The sequence below is a fragment of the Falco peregrinus genome, chromosome 10, assembly GCF_023634155.1.
Source record: "Falco peregrinus isolate bFalPer1 chromosome 10, bFalPer1.pri, whole genome shotgun sequence".
NCBI lineage: Eukaryota > Metazoa > Chordata > Aves > Falconiformes > Falconidae > Falco > Falco peregrinus.
Genome location: NC_073730.1, coordinates 31969924 through 31984601, shown reverse-complemented (window position 1 = coordinate 31984601; position 14678 = coordinate 31969924). Strand labels below are relative to the sequence as shown.

At 42.6% G+C, this 14678-nt stretch overlaps 1 protein-coding gene across 4 annotated transcripts in view; it reads right to left on the bottom strand.

Moving 5' to 3' along the window:
• The window catches only part of PATJ (PATJ crumbs cell polarity complex component), a 157139-nt gene extending 144503 nt beyond the window's left edge, over nt 1–12636 (bottom strand). For 2 of the 4 annotated variants that reach the window (XM_055815167.1, XM_055815169.1), the window contains exons 1-6: nt 12526–12636; nt 6145–6200; nt 5896–6062; nt 3988–4179; nt 2488–2627; nt 499–697 (exon numbers count right to left, since the gene is read on the bottom strand). In XM_055815167.1, coding sequence (XP_055671142.1) covers nt 499–697; nt 2488–2627; nt 3988–4179; nt 5896–6062; nt 6145–6166 — 720 coding nt within the window. In that variant the 5' untranslated portion in view covers nt 6167–6200; nt 12526–12636. Of the gene's footprint in view, nt 1–498; nt 698–2487; nt 2628–3987; nt 4180–5895; nt 6063–6144; nt 6201–12227; nt 12327–12525 lie in introns of those variants that run through there. The other 2 variants (XM_055815168.1, XM_013302493.3) reach the window with 2 other exon arrangements.
• Nucleotides 12637–14678: the final 2042 nt, after the last annotated feature.

Genomic DNA, 14678 nt, shown 5'->3' with positions numbered 1-14678 from the left:
CAGGGATTGAGAGGTTCTTTAACAGATACTTTGTGTTTGGTTTTAGAACAAAGACAAGGCTTTTTGTTTTGAGCAGTTTAAGTTTGAATTGGTTGGGATATTTCAAGCAGCGCTCATGATAGGCTATGTTTACACTCTTTTAAGATGTAATCAGAGCATCTTCAATTGCTGAGCACAAGTAGGTTTCAGCTGGGTATACTCATAAAATGCTTTACCCAGCCTGTGCTGAACAGAACCTGCTGCTAAGAATATGCTGATCTACTAAAGCTTCTGCTATCCCATAAAAACCCAGGATCTATTTTATAGAAACTTCATGCAGCTTTGCAGTGGAAGCCTTATACTTATTGCATGATCAGTTTAAATGAAATGTCATCACATATAAAATCCGAATAAAGAAAAAAATCCCTGTATGTAAAGCTTACTAACACAAACACAGCCACAAAAAAACCCATCCAGCCTAGTTCAAAATCTGATTTTGACAGTATTACAACAACTCACAGTCTCAGGTGGATTTATATCATTTAATAAGACAGCCGAAGTTCCGCTGTTTCCATGACCTGGCTCCCTAGCCACAACCAGATGTAGAGATCCTGTGGATTGCTGGAGGAGGGCAATAGCGTGCTGATGGGAAATGTTCTGATCCAATGGGGTGCAATTAATGGCCAGTATGTGGTCATTTTCCTTTAGTCTTTGATCCCTTCACAAAACATTAAAAGAAAATTTAAAATGCAGCATAGTGACTTCACAATGGGCTTGTGTAGTTTAAATATGAACATGCAAAATACACAGTTCTGCAAGGTTCAATACTTACATATTTAAAAAATCTGCTTATTAGACTGTCTTCACTAACATACAAACTACATGCAATCCACACTATACTGAACTGCTCAGCCATATTTTGTTCCATCTTTATCACAGCACAGGAATTTTCTCAATTTCTTCCTTTGCTTCTATTCAAAATTCAGTGAAATGCCCTCATCCTTTCTTGGTGTTATGGCATTATAGAGCAGAAAATTATTTTTTTCCAGTTATGCAATGAAATAGGAACTATCCTTCATTATGTTTAGCACCACACCATACTATCTCTAACTACCTACAACTCAGGCTTATGTTATTGTTTTGTATCATTATTTAATCTAAAGATCAATGAGCTGCATATTTATATTTTACTCAAAATTTACAGTATCAAACTTCAGGCTTAAAACTTTCTTTGAGCAATACACAATTCAACTTATACCTTAAGATAATATGAATTTCACAGTTAATTCACCCTAGTGATGAATTTAGATTTGTGACAAGACAGAAACCATCACTCATCTCCTTTGTTAAATATTCATTCCGAGCACGAGACCAAACTGTTACATAGACAGACACTGCCTTCAAAGCTCTGTAGGAATCCAAAAATGTCTCCAGGAGATCTTGTCTCAGCAGCAAAATGGAAAGCATGCTGGGGAAATTTAAAAACCCCGAAACAATATAACTGCACATCTTAACTAACACATTTTAAACTTCCTTTTTATCATGCGATGTTTAAGATGTTTCCCAGAAATCACTTTCTTCAAGCACTAACCATATTTTAGATTCTCTCATCAAAGAAAGTGAGCAGCAGGTCATCAAATCCTAAAGTGAGATATTCACCCTCCTTTGACATCCGGATCAGTCCATCTGTCTCCACTTTGAAAGAGCCTAATATGCTTTTCTTTAAGTGTTCTCTAGTGTGTTCTCTGTGGGCCCATAGCCATTATCATTCCAACCTCTCCCCACTCTTTTTGTCATCCTGTGTTGGCACTTCCTGACATGTGTTATTTAAAAAGTGACACCAATGACTTGAAATCTAGACACATTTTCTTGAAACATAATTCCAAGCACTGCATTTGTCTCATGCCAACTCTTGTGGTTTTACAATCACATTTTATTTTTAAAGGATTGCTCTGTCTTTTGTTGTTGCGTGAAAACCCACAGACAATACGGGAAGAAACTGCCTGAAGCCTTAATTCTATGATGACATCTGTGCAGGGATCTGTTGGGAGGACTGGATCTAAATTTACACAGGAAACAAACAGTAAAACCAACTATAAATAGGGCATTGTCATAGGCACATAAACAAAGAAACAAGGAGGGGGGGCGGAATCTTTCAGGGAAACAATGTGTAAAAATTTAAACGGAGGCTAATTATTATTTTCCTTGTATCTTTTCCGAGTTTTCTTTTGTTTTTTAGTAAAGTACACATGATTCTCTTAAATGAGTCGTTATTTCTGGAAATTCCATTTATGAATGGCTCGGATATTTAAAACTCATCTAAAAATCTGATCTTCAAAACATGAGTCCATTTAGTTGAAAAGCCAGAATTCAAGATACCACCAACAAAATATCCCGCCAGATAACCCAGACAAACACGTTAGTCTGAGAGAGTTTTCAAGCTGAAATTCATTACTTTTCTCGTCATGGAAATACTTCAAATTTCCAATACAATTATAAAGATCTCACCTGTCAGCTATGCTTCCTGGCTGGACTTCCTTGACAAAGATACCAACTTCTCCCAGGCTGTGATTTTTAAGGGCAATCACACTAAATCCAAGACCTCCAACAGAAGGCTTTTCAATCTTTATTGATTCTATTTGTCTGCCCTAATAAAACAGAAAAAATTGATTTACTAATTTTTAATGCAATAGAATGAGCTAGTTTAAAAATTTATGAACACTGGGAGAATTATTCTCCTCCTAAGACTAAACAAAGGCAAAATACTGAATATGTTATTTCTATAAAAGCTCCTCCATTTATTATTTTTAATATAGCAGAGTATTGGATATGCAAGCACTCTGAGGTTCTGAAACCTCAGGGAATTTAAGAGCTGCTTTCACACTTCATTCACGTTATGAGATGAATTCCAAACTGGATGAAAACTATGAACGAAGTGCTGTCTACAGCAATATATTTGGGATTTCTGGAAATGCTGCATAGCTAAACTAAATTACTTGTCTTTTGGCTCTCTTTGCTTTTAATGCTGATTTTTAGGTGTATGTTCAAAAGATTGCAGCTTTTAAATAAAGAAATTAATTTCCTTCCCCTCCCTGCAACTTCACACTTAATGCTAAAAAAAGTTTGGTTCTGCAACTGCCTGCTCTTCAGTTCTAAGATTTTTGGGGTTGTTTACTGGGAAATATTACTTAGAGAACACACTGCTATCACAGCTGTTTTATCCAAAATAATGTGCAGTCTTTACTGCTAAATCTTTTATCTGATGAGTTGATGACACTCTAATGAGAAGAATTATGCTCAAAATATTACAGTTACATTAAGGTAGTCAATTAGCAACAGTTACTTACTATAGAAAGCATGACTAACCAATTAAATTAATGGTTCGATATAACACAGAACAATACGTTTGTGGTATAAATGCCAATCCCACATGGGTCGATGTCTGTACCTGTATAACTTCCATAAGCATCTGGTACATGCTACATCACATGTTAATGAAATCAGCATCTGTCTGGCAAAGTTAAGACATACTAAATGAAGAGTTAAATAAAATACTACATGCCAGTTCTTTTAATCATTTGCACTGTTCATATATTAACAGAGTTGGTATATTTCCAATTTAAAATGTACTTGAAAAAACAAGTCTCTCTATCAAAACAAGTTTCTGCAGAAAATGTCCACTTTCAATTAAGTGTCATCAAATACCCAAAACGTTTTCTGGCAACTGAAATTTCTTTTGTACATTGGTGTGTTTGGTAGAAAGACAGACAAAAAAATTGGCAAAGAAAAAAAACCCAAAACCCCACCCCAAAAACAAAACACCAAACCACTTTCCCTTGCTGACATCTTTCATAGGGAAAAGTTATCCTCAGCACTTCTGCTCTCTTACTGGCTAGGAGGCACCACACTCCCAGATACACAACAAAGAGCATGCTTGAAAATGCACTCCAAAGAAAGAGTTTGATGTTAAAGGAAAAGAAGTTTGTTCACTAAAGCTGAGAGCCTTACCTTTGCCATCTGTTTGATGATTAAGTTAAATTCATTAACTCCCAGGTTTGGAGTGAAGGTCGATGCTTTGGCTTCAGGTGAACTGCAAGGTGTATGCACACTCCCAGCAGCAACTGATTTGTCAGCAAACACTAGTACCCCTCTTCTAGTAAAATCAAAATCTACTGAACGGTCAGGAGGCATATAATTGAGCTGTTAAGAATGAACAAAGACATAGAAAAACTATGAAAAACAAAAGAAGAGATGTCCACATATACCATTTTGTGTGAAAACTGCCAAATAAGCAAGCCTACATACATTCGCATACGCTTATTCACACAAACATACCCACCTCTATAAATTAAGCAATGTTAATATACAGCTATAATCAAGTTACCATATCAAGTTCAAACTGTTTTTCAAGAGGAAAGTTCTTTGAATGTTTCAACTCTGTTTCTACTCCACTCATTTTCTCCGTATCTTTTGTGCTTCTTCCCTGCCCGCGCCCATTGTCCTCTTTTCACTCTAATATTCCAAAAACAGCACATACAAAAGCACCAAACATTAAAGAGGCACTGAAGCACTGTTGCAACTGTCAGGCAAACACAGACAATTTTGGCAAAAGAATCCAAATTTTTTAAGTCACTCTGGAGCCAAAGGCCTGTTCTGTATTATCTCCTCCCCAGAGAGAGCCCAGGGTACAAACTAACCGCCATTGAACATGCTATCATTGCTAGAATTTGCAGTTCAATTTCTAGTCCTGACAGATAATGAAGAAATGCAGAAATATTCTCAGTGTGACATAGTAAACTGAAAAATCCTGAATAAAACTGCTCATGACAGACATGCTTAAAAAATTTCAAGAAACCATAAGTTTTCTAGATACAATAATTCTGAACATTCTTGATATAAAATCCATTATGCCAGAGTCACAAAGTATGATCTTAGATATATTTGCATTTCTGTACATTTTTAAAAGCTTGCAGACATGCATACAAGCTTTGGAAGGAAGGAGCAGCAACAGATGCAGCACCTATGTGAACCTGGGAAGAAGGCAGAATGAATGGCACAACCACTACCATGCCACCCAGGCAGGAACACATGCAATACATTTGGCAATGACAGCAAGCTGGCCTCGTCCCCCTGACACCCACCCCACCATATCTGCAGCTGGGCAGCAACAGCAGAGACAGGGATTGCTGCTGCCTAGGGTACCCCAAGTTAGTCCTTAGTTTTAAGTTTGCATGTTTGACACTGCTCGTTGCAGGGTGAGACCCATTCCTACAGATGTGTCATTGATGCCCATGTCCACAGAACATGTCAGCTGGCATTATAAACTAATCCACAAAGTTCCTTCCACTGCTGAAGCCAAGTCATTTTAAAGCTAGCTTGCGTAGTCTGCATCAGAGCCGGGAAAATCTTTAGGAGTGGCTTTCTAGATTTTATTTCCCGAAGCAGGTTAACAGTTCTTGTACAAGTCAGCAGGAACTAAGTGATGATGTCTTTTAAGGACAAAAGATGCTACCAGTTAGCTGATAAACAGTATTTAGCTTCTGTGAAAAACAAAGGATCCCAATTCCAGCTGTCTTCAGAACTTCAAAGTACTAGAGCTGATGTCTTTTGCAGATGTTTTTTTCCCCCACTGATGTGGTTCTCAACGCCTGCTTTTTGTTTCCCTTTCAAAGCATGCCGCCCCATGACCTGTTTGTTGCAATACCACTTCTCAGTTCAGTAGTGACTCTGTAGATACTATGTTGACAAAAAAACAACACAAAAAACAACAACAAAGCCCCCAAACCAATATTCACTCACATCAAGTTACAGCTTATTAATGACAGTGCCCCGATTAACACACGCCTACATACCCTGTTTTAAATTCCAAGTTCACCATAATTATCATCACACCAACAACCACAATTTTACACTCACTTGTTCCTTCAGTTGCTTGATGGATTGCTGAAGAGTCAGTATGTGGTTAAACAAAGGGCTCCTGAGTGTGTTACGTAGAACAGTCAGGTTTTCATTATGTTGGGAATCTCTTTTCTCACGCAGTTTTGCTTGCAGACGATCAAGGATCTGCAGCACCTGCTGTTTATCTGCACCATAAAGTAGTACATGTTAGGAATGGAGCTTCATTTCTCACCGCTTAACAAAAGTAATCACTTTCAGACTACATACCTGCAGCAGGATTTTCAGGCATCTTGAAGGGTATTTTTGAAATTACTCAGAATAACCTAGATGAGGTTTAAAAAAAAAATGAAATTAATAAATCATATATCCAAGCAGAATCCTAACAGATACACAGTCAATACATGCAATAATAAAATACTAAGCTAACTATAACAAATTTAATAAAAGAAATACTACCCCCTGTTTACCCCAAGCACTCAAAGCAGTTTTCAATATAGCTAGCTGCACTGCAGCCTCAGCACATTCAAAAATCTTTCCTTGTCACTTGCACACACAGGAAGGAATATGAAAAACGCTTTCAAATATGAATGAAAATCCAGGTTATAAAAACAAACATTGGCCAAGAAAACTAAGACAGCTATGTTCAACCAAATTATTTTGGATATAGACATTAAAGTTGTGATCTCTTCAAATATACATACAGTTTAAATCTTCCTATTATTTAGAAGATACTTTCCACCTGATTAATTGTAGACAGTATTCTTAGCATGATAGCTCAACCCTGCTGCATGGCAATATAGGTGAAACCTTGCATCTCCCTATAAAACAATGAAGTTCCCTCCACTCATGAGACACCACAGCAATAAGGCCCCAAACTGGCCAAATCAGTCCCTATTCCAACATGTTCCTAAGGGAGGTCAGTTCTAATCACAGCCTTGGTGCTGAACAGGTCAGAGAAGCCTGTCTTCCTCTCCTGTGTGAGCTTGCCTTTCTCTTTTTTACATTCATGACAAGCTTTTAAGGTGCAGAGTATCTTTTATCATGCTCCTCTACAAGTGCCAAATAGAACAGGTCTCCAACTGGGGCTAAGGCCTAGATGGCAGTATAAAAACAACAGACTTGCAATTAGCAGCGATGAGAAATTTGTACCCTTACTTGCATGTTATTATGTTGATGCGGAGCCTGCCATTCTGAAACCTATCAAGGCAGTCATACCAAAACATAAATGAGAAACAAGATTTCTTCACTGAGTGCAAGCTTCTCTGAAAGAAATCAGCCATTTAATAGCACAATTTATATTATTTTAACTCTACCCAGTATATAACTGTGTAATTTCAGAATAATATATTTGGAATTATTCTGGAACAAAAATAGCCCTATATATTAAAAAAAAAAACCACCTCTGTATTTACTTCTTTAATCTTGCAATTCAAGAGCAGAAAGGGTTATATGCATCTGAATGTAATACCAGAATAAGACATTCCAGGGGCTCTCTCCCAGCAGGACCTCTGATCCTTTCAGCTCTGCCTTTGACACTGTCTGTGCTCACACTGAAAATATCTTGAATTCTGGGAGGACACTGTTATATTTAACAAAATATTAACTATGCAGGTGAATAGCTTCTCTTCTCCTGAACAGTCAGATCCAGTTGATTTATCTAAGGGGGAGGGGAAGGCAGAGGTGTGTCACAAACCACAATTTCAGATTTATGCACCCTTCACTGTATCTGAGCAGTTTGGGCTCCTGCAGAATTCCTGCAGAATTTGGTGGGTTTGCGCAGTTTTCACCCTGGGCCATGCAAAATGAGTTGCTTTGCAAGACTTTTAACAGATTTAGGAGGTCATTTTAAATCAAACTCATAGCAAGAGTTGAAGCAGCAAACCCATAAAACCTCTGAAAGATTTTCAGGAATGCATCTGAACTTTTGTAAGTGCTGCAGCTTTATTTTCTTTTCCATTCAAAATAAAACACTTCTAAGAGCAATGCAGCCTTCGATTCTGTGCTGAGATCAGATTCTGAAGAGCAGATGAAAATACTATTTCCTTATACGCTCCTCAATCTTCATCTAAACAAAAAAGACAAAACTTAACCTTCTTGACTAAAAATACTGCATGAATCTTAACAAAACAGGACAAAAAATATGGAAATTTGTTCTTTCTTCCCAATTTAACTTCCCTCCATTCACTTCCCTCCTCTGTTTTTCTACCTCACATCAACAGTTAAGAGGGAAAAAAAACCAACCCTAAAGCAAGTGAAGCAACATCAGAAAGGGATGCAAAATAACTCCTATGAGGAAAAATGGCTTGAAACACCTTTAAACCAGCACTAGGGTAAAGAAAAGATTAAACCCAGAAAAGAAATCCAGCATGGCAGGAAATAATGACTTGACAGCACCATGCCCATCTAATAGCTGAAGCCAAGAGGCTGGTCCAGCTCTCCAGCCCTCTTTCATGCATTTTGTTCTTCCCTTTTCATCTGCACTTGCACTTATTCATCTGATCCCATAGTGAGCTGGAACAGGGAGCTAAACACGCAGAAAAAACCTCCACGTTTCGGCAGGGTGAGCTTTCTGCCTAGTTAGCTCTGAACTGCCAGCCCTGGCACACAGGAGGGGGCCAAGAAATGCCGGGGAAGTGGGACCACACCTTGCAGCAGCTAGCAGTTCCGACAGCTCAGCTGCACTGGCAAACTGTGCCATGAGAAACTGCCTGCGTCATTCAAAACAGCCTCAAAGTGCCACACTGACAGTGCCCAAGATTAATCTTTTCCCCATTGCAGCAGGTATAACAATAGCAATTATCACGATGGGTACAGATGCAAAAAAGAAAAATTTAAGCTGAAAAATATAGGTAAGACATACAGGCAAAAGTCCCCTGGAGAAGGGGGTGCAGGAGGTGGGGAAATAAAGATGAAAGAAAGTTTCAGCTTCCTTCTTGAGCTGCTCCAAAGTGTTGCTAAGAGCCATTGCAGACCACTCTGCACCAGTGGACACCAAAGTGGACCTCGGGTACAGTTCGTATAACAGTTCAAGTTTACACAACACTTTGAGATTCCTTGTGATTAAAGCTGGCCTCCAGCCAGCTTACAATGATCTTTAATGGTTGGTGGGGGTTTTTGGGTGGGTTTTTTTGTTTGTTTTTGGTGTGCAATAAGTTAAAACCATCCTCACTATTTCTTTGTTCTTTCTTTCATTAAAAGGAGTGGGTGGGAGGAGGGAAGAAGCATGTTATGTTTTAAAGTAAACAGGTCCTGGTGTGAGGGGATCCCTGAAAATATAAACTAATTTAAAGTTTTCAAGCAATGTGTAATTGAGGGCAGGTCTCTTAAGACTGGCTTTTGGGCACCAGAGAAACACACAACTCCATGTACTATTGACCTGTTTATGTTTAGGGGCCCAAACAGTTTATTGTTAAACAACTTCCAAACACCAATGCCAAGTCCAAGCAGGGTGTCAAGAGACAGCTGCTGAACTAGAAGGTCTATTCCTAGGTGGTAATTTTGAAGAGTGATCCAAAACACTTTGGTTTGCCTTGTTAAAATTAGTTCACCTACTCCACATTCAACTTCCTTTGCTCCATTCTCTGATTTCTACAGCCACTCATTTATCTTATTGGTGGACAAAACTTCAAACCTCAGTTCAAAATTTATGTCACAACTCCCAACATAACTGTAAATTCATTGAGAAAATAATGAATTCCAGGAAGTTTAGTGTTTTCTAACACCAGAAAAGACTCCACACTCCAGCACAGCGTGCATCTGGGTTTTTACTGTCTTCACTTCTGAGAGCTGAACTCTATGCATCATAAGGAGCGGGAGAGTTTCATAAGGTTTTGTATGAAATCGTAAGACTTGGATCTTCTTCAAAAGCAGGCTAAGAAAAAAAGGAATTCCCCCATGCTGATGCCAGCAGAGGTCATCAGAAGAGCTGAAAGGTTTAAATCTTCCATTGCCATCACCCCCCTGCCAGACACCTGCCACTTGCACAGAGACACAGGGTGCTCTACCCTGGCACATCCCAGAGCCAGAGGGGAACTCGACACCCCTGGCAGTGGCCTTGACCAACACCTGTCCTCCACAAAGAGCTGCCAAAAGACAGAAACAAGGGCTTTTCTGCTGGGGTCTTCAGGAGGACGAGGTTTAGCCAGCCATTTTTCCCCACCCACCTAACAACTAAAACTGCTTCTGCCCTATGTCCTTCAACTTGGCCTCCAACAACCTGTGTCCTTCCAGGAGACATGCCTACAGGGAAGGTCTTGCCTCATGGGAGGCTGTCCCCACGCAGCATGAGCATAGCCTTTTGGGATGTTAGATGCCACGAGTCCTTACTGCACAAGTGCTAACTGCTGCTATTTTTCAAAGGCTTCTAACAGGGCCAACCTGAGCAGTCTGCCACAGAACAGCCAAGGTTATACCTCAATCCAAAGTCCCCTTTCTGCACTAATGTGGTTGCAAATTTTCCTGGCCCTGTTATCAGGACTGACTGATATAGTGCATATCATCTTCCTCATCAGAGAGATCTCTGGCTTGGAAAATTTCAGCCTGAACAGTTTAAAATTTGATAAAGGCAAAAGAAAGGGAAAGCAGCATTTGTTAATGTGATCTTAATCCTAAATCGTCCTAACACAGCATCACCTGTAACTTCAGATATTAAAAATTACATAGTTTACACAACATCAACTGACTACATACTGTGAAAAAAACACTACTCCAACACATTTTGCTGTCCTACATGTTACGCTCAGTTTTCCACCCTAGTAATATACAGAATTCAGTACAACCAAGCTTAGCACGCACACACCTTTCAGATGAAACCACCAAAACCTGCTGTTCCATGTAATGTGGCAGTATTTATAAAAAGCGCTATAGAGCATGTGCTGACTGCTTCAGGCACTTGAAAGAAGGGAACAACAGAACATTGCTGGGAATACCTAAACACAAATACACCACTTATCTCCAAGATAAAGCAGGTCAAAGCTAAATACTGTTAAATATATATATAAAAAAACACCTGCTCCACGGGCAAACTACGTGTTATATATGATTAGTGACCAGAAGATGAGGAAAGCAAAAAAACGACCTCTGCATCTGTGACTACCACTCTCCTTGCAGATCAAGAGCCTTACTCACTCTCAAGGCATGCGAACTTTCAACAAGCAGAACCTGAATTCCTGCGGACTTCAGCCTCTAGGGAAGCACCAGTGTAGGTTCTCTGAAGTCTAATAGAGGGGTGTGCTCACGCTGAAGCCACTCTCCACAGAGCAGTAACATGGTCTCAGAAACCTATTGTCACAAAATTCGTGGAAAACTTGTTTCTAAGATCTAAATATTATCGTATTCTACTGAAATTAACCAATAAATCCTAAAGTTATTATGATGACCATGCACACAATTAACGAATCACTTCACGGGGGAGCAGAGCTGTCAGACCAGGAGCCACACTAAATTTCTAAACTTCAAAAATTTACAAGGAATGCAAATGAACTGGTTTCCTATTAATGACCCATAAATAAAGTAAAAACCTGTTTTCTTAATAATCTATGAATTCATAGGCACTGACAGAAAGCGTTGCAAAGGGTGCATTACTTCCCCAGCGCCTCCTCTCCTCAGGGCACAGCCTTCCTGGTCCTCATAGCCTCGCCTCTCCTCACCACACAGCCTTTCCGCTTCTCACAGCACAGCCTCTCCTCACCACACAGACTTCGCACTCCTTATGGCACAGCCTTCCAGTTCCTCACAACACAGCCTTCCCTCTCCTTATGGCCTCCTCTCTCTTAACAGAGCAGCCTCCCCGATCCTCACAGCCTCCCCTTCTCCTCATGGCAGAGCCTCCCCACTCCTCACGGCCTCCCCACTCCTCACAGCCTCCCCTTCTCCTCATGGCAGAGCCTTCCCCACTCCTCACGGCACTGCCTCTCCTCATGGCACAGCCTTCCTGCTCCTCACAGCCTCCCCTCTCCTCAGGGCACAGCCTCCTCCCTCCTCAGGACACAGCCCTTCCCAGTGATGGAAACTGGACAACACAACACCAAGACGACTCCTGCGCCTCAGAGACCCTTTGCCCTGCATCAGGAGCTGCACAGCTCTCTCCAACCTTCCGGGGGTGTCAGGTAGGCCCCAGGTGTGCGAGACCTAAAAGGCTTTGAGGTGGGAGCCTCTGGGCAATGCAGGCTGGTAGCCGGGCCACGGCGGTGTTCGCTGAGGGGAGCCAGGAGATGGCTTCTCCCGAGGGTTCTATGCCACAACCAAGCGCTGAGCCTCTGAGTCTGAAGGCGGCATTAAACTCCTCCAGAAGAGCCCTCCCAACAAGCTGAGTACCTGCCAGGAGAGACGCCCCCTCCCCAATACCACACCTGCCAGCTCTCTGGGCGCCGAGACCTCCCCTCAAGGGCACGCCGGCCCGCTGGCCGCCCTCCCACAGCGCCCGCAGCCCCCGGCCCCGCCGCCTTCACTACCGCAAGTCACGCCCACGCGAGTCTCCGGGGGCCGGGGCCGAGCCGGGTGGGCAGCGGCGGGCTCCCCTCAGCGTTGGGGGCGCTGCTGAGGCGAAGGGCCGCGCCTCTGGGCCGCAGCCGGCCGCCGGGGCGGGGGGGTGGCGGGAGGCGCTGAGGTTGGGGCCGGGGCGGGCGCGGGCCCCCCGCCGCGCCGTACCTGCGGGCGGGACGCGGCGGCGGTCGGAGCGGCGGGATGGCCGCCGGCTCTCACCTGGGCGGAAGCGGGAAACGAGCGCGCCTCACCTGCGGCGCAGGAAGCTGGGGCGGCGCGGAGGGAGAGCCGCCTCCCGGGGGACGGCCGGGCCGCAGCCCCGCGGCGGGGGCGGGAGCGGCCCGCAGACCGTGTCCGGGCAGGCACGTACCGCCGGTGCCCCTGGGAGAAGCAGCGCTGCCGGTAAGGGCCCTTTCCCCGGCTCGGGGAGGCCCGCACCTCCGGCCGAGCGGTGCGGCAGAGCAGGGCCGAGCCCTCAGGTGTCGGGAAGAGTGCGGGAATGACCCGAGCGCGGCGCCTGGCCTGTCCACCCTGCTCCTGCAGGCCGGGGTGAGAGTGGGATCTGCAGGCTGAGACTGGCCCACAGCACGTTTGTCTGGTCACAGGCACTAGTGGAAGCAGCTTTTGAGTAATGTGAAAAGCCAAGTCAATCTTCAGATGATCCTGGCCTGCCAGTGTATTTATAAACCATAGGCCAAAACGGGATGCCTGTCAACATGGCCACCAAACCCCTCGCGGAGGGCAGAATGTGTGTGCAGATGATGCTGAAAAGCTTTTTTAAACTCATTCACAGTAAATCAGTGTCCAGACACGAATTCAGAACTGTTTTGAACTCAAATTCCCACAGAAGTGAGCCAAGTGGCGCTTGGCCCCAGCAGCACAGCCACTGCTGCTTCTGCAGGAGGGAACAGCAAAAGCCATAGGAAGAAGTGGACTGGGACAGAGGTGAGGGGCTGTAACACTTGCCCCACAGAGCACCAAGCCTCTCACAGCACTCACTACAACCAGCGCTGCTCCTGACAGTGCTCCAGAGTAACACCACGTTACCTGCAGCTTCCAAGAGACACAGCGCATTGCCTGGGATGGCAGTGAAAGCAAAGTTTTATGACTGCTAGTTGCAAAATACTAAACAGGCACCATTTTAGTTGAAGTTAATTGTAGGAATTGCAGGTGCTTTGTGCTTTTGAAACCTGTACGTTAGTCTGCTTACAGATTTTTTTAAACATACATATAAAATGGGTCAAATGAAACTCTCAAAAAATAATTTTTAGTCTGCTATTCGCTAGCTCATTTGCAACAGATCTTACACAGCCCTGCTAGTTCCGTAGGATGAGTGCTACTAAAGGTTGGGAAATGCACTTTAGGTCATAATTTAGAATTGATTTCCCCTCATTCTGGTGCCCGTTTGTTTTACTAAGTGCAGCTGCACTACAGCACACAACATGCTAAGAACATGTCATTTCATCCTCCTTTTTTAAAAACTCAGCTTCCAAATGCCTAACTTCCTAGTCCTTACTCTCAATTTTAATTAATGTAGCGCTTGTGAGAAGTGACAATTTTCTTGACAGTGATGAACAGCAAGTCATGTATTTATCCATCCGAGAGATGCACTGCAGACAAAGGAGCCAAGCACTTTTCTCATCAGCGCACCTCAGTCTCGATCTCAGAAGGCTGAGTTCATTACGGAGTGCACTCTGGCCCTGGCCTTTCACTTCCAGTTGCTGAAACAAGTACCAATTTTCATTTGCATACTTTGTCTGGTAAACTCTAGACTGCCAATTTAGTTTACACAAATCTCCCAAAAAGCTGTTAGATGGCAATATTTTCTATCGCTGGCTGAGCTCTTTGTCAGCCATCCACACATTTTAAATCCACATTTTTTACGATTTTTATTTGAATATCTGGGACTGTGACAAACCTTTCATTGGTACTGACAGATTCATATACAAGTCACCATTCATTCTCCAAAGTAACAACCTATAAACCCAACAGACTTCCAGAAGGTCGGGGTAATGACCGCATTCTCTTAAATACTATCTTGGGAGTTGCTTTCAGCCTTTTCCAGTTTCTAGGTCCCTACTTGTATTTCAGGAAATGTTTCCAGAACAGATGTAAACTTAAGACAGCAGCACTGCCTTTCCTGGGTAGGTTTACCTGGAATGGTCTCTTCTTCTCCTGTAAGCAGTCCAGGATCCCCAGCAGCTGATAACGGAAAACTGCACTCCTTCAAAACCAAACACTAGGAAAACATGACATAAGCGTCAAGAAAGTGAGATAATGGAAAGGTTGGTAATTGCTCAAAATACCTTACAAGGAGA